The sequence below is a fragment of the Hemibagrus wyckioides genome, linkage group LG06 (assembly GCF_019097595.1).
Source record: "Hemibagrus wyckioides isolate EC202008001 linkage group LG06, SWU_Hwy_1.0, whole genome shotgun sequence".
Lineage (NCBI taxonomy): Eukaryota > Metazoa > Chordata > Actinopteri > Siluriformes > Bagridae > Hemibagrus > Hemibagrus wyckioides.
Window position 1 is genome coordinate 23,914,390 of NC_080715.1, and position 8,553 is coordinate 23,922,942.

The 8,553-nt window shown below is 36.3% G+C and overlaps 1 protein-coding gene across 1 annotated transcript; it reads right to left on the reverse strand.

Annotated features, from left to right (window-relative positions):
- Positions 1 to 4,898: 4,898 nt before the first annotated feature.
- Positions 4,899 to 7,185, reverse strand: si:ch211-184m13.4 (uncharacterized protein LOC798560 homolog). Its single transcript, XM_058392382.1, has 2 exons — positions 6,830 to 7,185; positions 4,899 to 6,628 (listed from the first exon to the last, which is right to left on the reverse strand). The coding sequence occupies exon 2, from the start codon at positions 6,623 to 6,625 to the stop codon at positions 5,612 to 5,614; it is 1,014 nt and encodes a 337-aa protein (XP_058248365.1). The 5' UTR covers positions 6,626 to 6,628; positions 6,830 to 7,185; the 3' UTR covers positions 4,899 to 5,611.
- Positions 7,186 to 8,553: the final 1,368 nt, after the last annotated feature.

Below are 8,553 nucleotides of genomic sequence, written 5' to 3' on the forward strand. Positions count from 1 at the left end.
CAGGAGTGTTAGCATGGTTTGTGAATTGTAGACCTGAAACTAACCTCATCTTTTTATGTGCTCAGGACCCAGGACTGTTATTTTATTTTTGTTCACACAGTTTGTACATGCCCATGATATATAATTTAGATGGCTCTATTTCCCAAAATATAAACTAATAAATGGCCTAATTTAAACCACTGTGAAAATGAAAACCTCCTCCCTAATGTAATCTTTTGCTTGTTTCTGGGTGCTTTGTGGGAACCAAGTCCCAATACATACATTCGGACTAAACTAAATGCTCTGAAGGAACAGAAAATAGTGCTCCTCAGATTATCTGCTTAGAACCCATTATCTGTTCATTTTTAATATTTTATTAGATATGGTTATGTCATGTATATCCCATAGAACTAAGAGAACTGTCATAGTCATAGTCATAATCACTTCAGAATAGACAGAAGCCATAGGGTGCTTCACTAATTAATGTTCTCGTTTCTATAGTCCAGCGTTCTTCAGACATTTACTTCAAATTTTCATTCTTTTATCCATCACTAACCACATTTCACCTACAAAAAAGCTATTTTTTCTCAATTTTTAAAAATAAAACATGCCCATAAGTGATAACTGAGGAGCATATATAGCTTAAAACATCCACATTTAATTAAGTGACTTCAATCAATCATGGTTAATTCACACCATGTTGTTATGGCTAATTTCAGTCCATACAGCCAGACATAAAGTCCTTATGAAGTAACTCACAGAAAGTAGCTTTTCCGTGAACAAGATGGAGTTTGTAAGGTTACTAAAAGGACAAAAAAATACTACACAAATACTACAAGAATGACAGCTTGGTCTGACAAAAAAATCATAATAATCCATCTTGCAAAGAGCTTTTAGGTTTTTTCTGAGAAGGATCAGTTGAGTGATTCAGTATGCACTGCGCGTGTTTGGATTTTAAAGCAGAGCAAATGAATAAATAAGATAGGATATTATCAGCTGAAGGGTGTTGTAAGGATTTGGAGCTAAATGAGCTGAGCTGGCATATGACTTTCAGAGATTCTATTTTTATAAGATGTTTTCTATAGGAGACCAAACTTGGATAGACTTGTCTGTTGAAAGATCTGAAACTTACATTATGTAAGAGAGACTCTGTCAACAAATAATGGACATTCTCAGATTTTTTTAAAGGCATGGTGGCATTGTGGTAGGCATGTTTGCCTTATACCTCTGGGGTTCAATTCCTGTCTCTGCCCTTTGTACATTACTTACACGCTTCAGGGGTTTGTTCCTGTTACTCAAGTTTCCTTCTCCAGTCCAATGTGTGTGAAAAGGGGTGTGAGTTTATGTCCTGTGATGGCTTGTCACCCCACATTGTGTCCCCCACCAGTCCTCTGGGGTGGGTCCCGCAAGACCCTGTGTAGGACATGGATGGATGGATGGATCGATGGATGGATAGATGGATAGATGGATGGATTGGTGTAAGTTCTGATCCATTTGTCTTAATATAGCCTGTTTTGTGTATAATCCTTACTCTCTTTGACTCTGTCCCTTTGCCCATGGTTATTGTTTTGGATGCTTTTGAATTTTATTTTTTAATATATTTAGATTAGCAACCTTTTTCTTAACAAATTCTACATATCCTTTAAATAAATTGCTTTTGTATTCCACTGTGTTTGACATTTAAGTATTGATTTTGTATAATAGTATTTATGATTTTTGTGTTTAAGATTAAAATTGAGTTAGGGGAGAAAAGAATATTCAGTAATATGATGTTCATGTCCGGCTGTGAGCCATCTTGACAGTCCTGTAATAGTAATTCACAGTCAGTTCTGTCTCGTCTGAAATTGTGTGAATTTTGTGCATGCAGGTCATACACCAGCTAAGATACACCATAGATCTACATCTTACCATAGGCACTAAAAAGTCTAACTATGAAGTGACTGGAAGCAAATCATGGATGTATTTTAAGTGTGAATACTAACATTACATAGCATTTAAATAATCTTAGTTAAAGGTGCATTTATTGTCATGTTAGAACTTAAATAGATTTGTTCACCCCATTTTGTATTTTCTGAGTATTGTTACTCAGTTGAGGTTGGGCACGTTTGCCTCTCACCTCCAGGATTGAGGGTTTAATTTCTGCCCCAAATCTACACAGAGCTTTCATGTTCTTCCCATGATTTGTGGGTTTCCTTTGTCTATTCCAGTTTCCTTCCCAGTCCAAAGACATGCACTGTCGGATTATTGGCATCTCTAAATTGTCTGTAGTATATGAATTGGTGTGTGTGTGTGTGTGTGTGTGTGTGTGTCCTACAATGGGTTTGCACTTCTTGTGCCCAGATAAGCTCCATGTTCCCTTCACCCCTGTGTTGGATAAGCGCTACAGAAAATGGATGGATAAATGTAATGAGGTTGATGTGCTCTGTAATCAGGTTATAGAACATCAGTAAAGTAAGTAAGTAGATTATTATTGTCATCACAGCCATATAAAATCTGCAGTACACACTGAGATGAAATAACATTTCTCCATACCTCAAGCTATAAATATATGTGTCTGGCATACATAATTTTGACAGAACATCATCAAAGTGCAGTCTGAACAGCTTTCAGGAAGAGGGTAATGGAAACCAGTATACTGGGTGAGTAAACAGGGAGCAGTAGAGCATAAATATTCCAATCCTAAAAACATTTAACCTGACAAACAGTTAGAGTAAACACAACAAGGTCCATTGCAGCAACTTGAAATGAAATAAAATGAAATGAAATAAGATATAAAGTAGAAGTGTAGTAATTGCTGTGAGATGAATGAAGTGACAGATAGATAGACAGTTGGTTGGTTGGTTGGTTGGTTGGTTGGTTAGTTAGTTGGTTGGTTGGTTGGTTAGCTAGCTAGCTAGTTAGTTAGTTAGTTTCTTAGTTACTTAGTTACTTAGTTAGTTAGTTCTAATCTTATAGGGTGTCCCAAAAATCTCCATACATAGGAGATATATCCTGAAAATTGTTTATACTTAGTGTATATTTCTCTTTTTTTCAGTTAGAGAATGTCTTTGACAAATGAAGAACATATTGAAATCATTCTCATGCCTGGATCACAAAGCTGGATGAAATGGACTTTAACAGAATACACAATACTGTTGCCAGTATTGGCAACATTGGAATCTTCAACAAATTCAAAAAGACCGGAAGTTTTGTGGACCTCCACGAACATCCACTGAAGAAGACAAAACGGTCAAGGGTTCGGTGTACAGGTCCCCTACATGCACTTTTGGGACAATCTGTACTGTTCTGAGTTGTATTTTCTGTTTCAGTGTGCATTTTTTACATTTGGTTGTGAGGTTACCTAAATTACCACACTGGTGTACAACATTGAAGGCTGTGCACCACAGAACATATAATTGTTATTAAAGTGTTGATATTTAATTAACCGTAACCAGCATACGGGCCAACCGAATACTCTACAGTTGATTCATTGACGAATAATCAGGACATTTGTGCCACTTTTTCACTGCTGGACAATCTTCATTTGCTAGGTAAGTTTTAGACTGTAATCTGGAATAATATCACTTTCAGAAAAGTTAGATGTATCTCTAAATCTTAACCACACATTCCTTTTTTTAGGCTTTGGCATATTTCTACTAGAACTACACACCTATAAATAGTATTGTGGATGTATGATATACAGAGCAGCATGTGTTTTGTGGTTATCATGCCATCCTGTTATAGCTGAGTTAAGAAATATGACAGGAAGAAGAAACGCAGCTCCAGCACATAGCTCTAACACCTACATACCTCAGTCTTCAAACTGCCGTATATATGTATGCCTGCTCCCTACTCTCCTTGAAGTCTTAACTTGTGTGCTTTGATGGATTTTGTCAGTTTCTTAGTAATATTAACCGTTGCTCTCTCATGTTGTGCAAATCAAACAAACAAAAAAAAGAAAGAAAGCACATTCTGCAAAACAGCAAAATGATGCAAAACAGCAGAAATGTCTGTTGGTTGTGGTTCAAAGTGGTTTTTTTCTCCTAATTCTACCAGAGATGTGAATATAGTTTATTTTACATTGATTTATCCTTATACATTTACTTAACATAACAATGGCCTGAATACCAGAATGACCATCACCAATTAAATTGGATCTTGTTTGCTTTTGACCAGTAACTATCTTTTTGTCTATTGTTATCCACCTTGCTGAAAAAATAGGGTAGCTGTGTACAGAACTAATCCATTAAACAGCACGATCAAAACTGTTTGTTCAGCGATCAGCTTTTATCCAGTTATACAACATGCAAGCAACATGCATGTCAGTTTCACAAATTACTCTTATGTGATGTCAATTTTGTTCTTTTATTAATATTGTGATATTAGAATGTACAGGCTTTTTTTCTAAAAAGACAAGCATTGCTCAGGGGTGTACAGCAACCATCAAGAAAAAAAAAAGTTTTTAAAAAAACCCATTCTATTTACAGTTTGTTGATCACAGATCCATTGTCCACATGAAGAGCAAAAGCTGTGGAGGAGGGTTGATTCCTCCATGCCTTATAGTACTAATAAAATCTGCGTTTTTGATGTTCTGTTTCTGAAATGTCAGGAAATGTTAATTATTCTTACAGTAGTAAAATGTCAAATGTATAATTTATAAGACACCGATGGGGAAAAAAACCTGAAGAAATTAAAAGATTGTTGGTTGCGGTTTCTTCATTGTAGGATAAAAGACAGTAGGTTCAGCACCTCTAAGAACAGGAGAGATTTCTGCTGGTGCAGTAGGTAGGGATGGAAAATTTTTGCCTAACTGTGTGTCTTTACTGTACTCAAGCCTTGTTTTGGGCATATTTAAGAATAGTGAATTCTTGGTACTCTGATTTGATTACAATTCCAAGAAGAAAAAAAAACATTTATTTATTTTACATTTTTTATTTAAAACTTCAAAGTACACATTACAAACATTGACGGTCTTCAATGACTGTGTGCTTTACATCAATCAAATGGGCTCCTGTACATTTTATTTACATTTTGTTTACATATTAGGTGAAAGCGTTTATTTAAGTTCATCAGTGTTGTAAATATTCATTTATCTGTTTTTTTGTTTTCAATTATTTATTATTTATTTATATACAATTTACATTTCAAATCCGTGCGGCATTTCACTAATTTTTTAATAACTTTTTGAATATTAATGTGGTTAATAATTCACAAGCAAACAGTGGTGACTTCGCAGTCCCTTAGTCATAGTTTCTCCTATATGTCTCCAAAGCCAAACCATAAAGAATCACAGGACAGAGTCACAGTATACTATAAGGATAATAAACATACATATGTGTCCTCAGTCTGTTAACTGGTAGAATCTTAATACTATGTGGAGTTTTTAATACAAAGACAGAAAATGAAACCTGAAGACAGAAATGAAAACTGATCCTTAATTCACATAAAAACAGAATCAAAGTCAGTGAAATGATACAATTGGATGATTTATAACAGCTATCAGATAATAAATGGTTGATAGAATGTTGCCAATGTGTCAATCCCTTACACAATATATGCGGAATCCTTTCATAAGTCCTTTATCAAAACTATTATTATTTCAAAATTGTTGAATTTCTATAACATCGGCTGTAGTTACTCAGTAGGATGCTTCTCAAGTGTTGCTGCTGCTGTTATCAGGCACGCTCTTTGAGGAGAGTGACGCAGGCATGTATCCCCTAAAAAGGCTCATTACTCTCTGCTTATAGGTCTTAATTGCAAAAAAGTAGATGACTGGATCCAGGCAGCAGTTGAAGTTCATCATGGATACAGTGATCTGAAGAGACATCTTGAAGGACTTCATTTCCTCACAAGAAGGCTTATGGAGAAGTCTGCGCACCATGAACTGCATGATATTGACGTGGTATGGGCAGAAGCACAGCATGAAGCTCAGCAAAATCAGCAATATTATATTCTTGGCCCTGCTGCTTTTTCCTGACTTGCCAGTCATAGGGTTCTCCTTGGCCATCTTGGAAAGCTTTGAATTGATCTGGCTGTAGCAGCCCAGGATAAGACCCAGGGGCAAACAGAAACCAATAAAACAGGCAAACAAAAGCACATATGGGGTTTTAGGGGATTCATCCAAGTTGTAGTACTCCATGCATGTTTGTTGACCTTGCCATTCTTTCATCATGCTTCTGAAGAGCATAGGAGATGTTTCTAGGAAAACGATTGCCCAGACCAGGATGCAGATTCCTCGCACCACCTTCAGACTCCTCAGCTTCAGACACCTGTGTGGATGTACCATGGCCAGGTAGCGATCAGCACTGATGCAGGTCATGAAAGCGATGCCAGTATAGGTGTTTGAATAGAAAATTACAGCAGTGAGCCTGCAGAGAAGATCTCCGAAGGGCCAGTCAAAACCACGGATGTAGTAGGTGATCCGACCGGGAAGCGCAAGAGTAAAGAGGGTATCAGAGATGGCCAGATTGATAAGGTACAGTGTGGTGGAGTTGAACTTCTTCTTCTTCTGGCTAGTAATGTACAGAACCAGGCTGTTGCCTGAGATACTGACAACAAGCACAATAATGTAGAAGATGGGAAAGAGAATCCGAGCTGATTCCTTGTAGACAAACATATTACAGGTTTGGTTGGAGATACTTTCATTTGATGGAGATTGAGTGGCCATTTTCTTAAAGAAAAAAAAATTCAGTAAAACAGTGAGAGTGTAAGACTGAATTGTATGAAATATCTGCGTACAATGGTTTTGTCTCATTTCAGTAATAAATATGATATGACATTGATAAATGAAAAAATGTAAATGATAATATAATAGAAGACATTATCTAGGACAAATGAGAATCAAAAGCTTTAATCAGGTAAACATACTTACAGTTTTACAATTCAGCAGGTTTGTTGGATCGCTGTGACAGCAGATGTTCCTCTCTGCGCTTGTGGGTTGTGAGTGGGAGCTGTGTTGGCAAAACTTTCTTGAGTGGCAACTTCAGAAACACACACCTACTCCACACACCGCTCATTGAAGTCACAGTGACGGAGACTCAGTTCTTTTGCTCAAAACATCTTGCATGACAAAATTATGTTCAATTCCAATTTGCTTTATGACTTCAATCAGTTTTCTGTAATGTGGTCACTGGGACATACCCAGTGTAAAGGTCACAAGGCCTATGTATCTTATAGATTTGTCTAAAGTTAAATGTGATGGTATTTAATATGTGTTGACCATGAAGTAACCTTATGCTTATAAATGTATTGATTTCAACAGTGTTAGGCAAATATCATGTTTTTTTTTTTCATGTAAAAACCACTAACACCTGTCTTTGTAAGTTGACCTATTTAGACAGAGGATGTTGAGGTAAAGATGTGCTTGCACAGTATCCACAGAACAAAACATGAAGGAGATCAATATCTACATAGCGTACACATCTCATACATACAAATTAAGATTTTGTTTTGTTTTATTTTGTTTGTTTTGTTTATTTTCTGAAAGGAAAGCTGTAAACCTACAACTTTTGTCTATTTAAAGACATGAAACCTAAACATACTAGATGTAGCAAGAGTATTAAGAAAATTACTTTAGATAGATTTGAGCAATGAGAGTGATGATGTTCTGATAGCGTGTGTGGTTTCACAGCGTTGATTCTTCTCAACTATTTGCTATGAACCTAAACCTCACAGGACATGGGAACTGTTAATCATATTGCCTGAAAGCGTTTATTACACAACCTTAAATGACATTTAAATACCTTGGCTGACAAAATGGTGAAAAATGGTGATATGCTGTGTTTTGTTGTCATGGTTTGCATCCACTCATCACCTTATACATCTGATGTTGAAACATTTCTATCCTAAAGGGAGTGGGATTTTTCAGGATGAGGAGAAGGAGAAGGTCAGCACAACTATGGAAGCTTTTGAATCCACGTTAGAGACTGAGCTCTACTATAAGCATTAAAGAATAGTGGTCACCCCTCCATTGTCTAGTCCAACACATTACTACATTGATTCTTCCTTTATTGTTAAACCCGTCTATATGTGTAACGCACTGTAGGAATGAAAAAACCATCGGGATGATGTAAAGTGTGCATATTCAATTGGTAACTTAAAAAAACACTGATTTGTATTTGCATTTGTAACAAGAAAAACCCTAGTAAGAAAAGAGAGGGGAAAATAATGATGAAGGAAGAGATTACATGATGCTCAGAGAACAATAAATAAATAATAAACATGACTACATTTGCAAACTGCAGTATGTACAAAATTCAGATTTATAATCAACCAGGTGAAGGTAGAAGCTTCCTCTACACAATTCTTACACAGTACTACTGTAGTAATAAAACACATAATGCTGTTCAATAACTACTGTATACTAAACAAAGTGTACTTAGATAAATAATGCAAATAAATCTCAAAGGGACAGTCTTTTACAGTAAATACAGGTCCAGCTCAGTCCGGTGCTGGTCTATTGCATAGCTTTCTACCATCCTGGTTTGTTGTAATTGAAGTGGATGGCTTTAGACCAGCAAAAGGTCACTAATTGGCGTAAGTCACATGCAGTTATGACACGGCATACTTAGGTCACACCATGCAGACCCTGTGTAG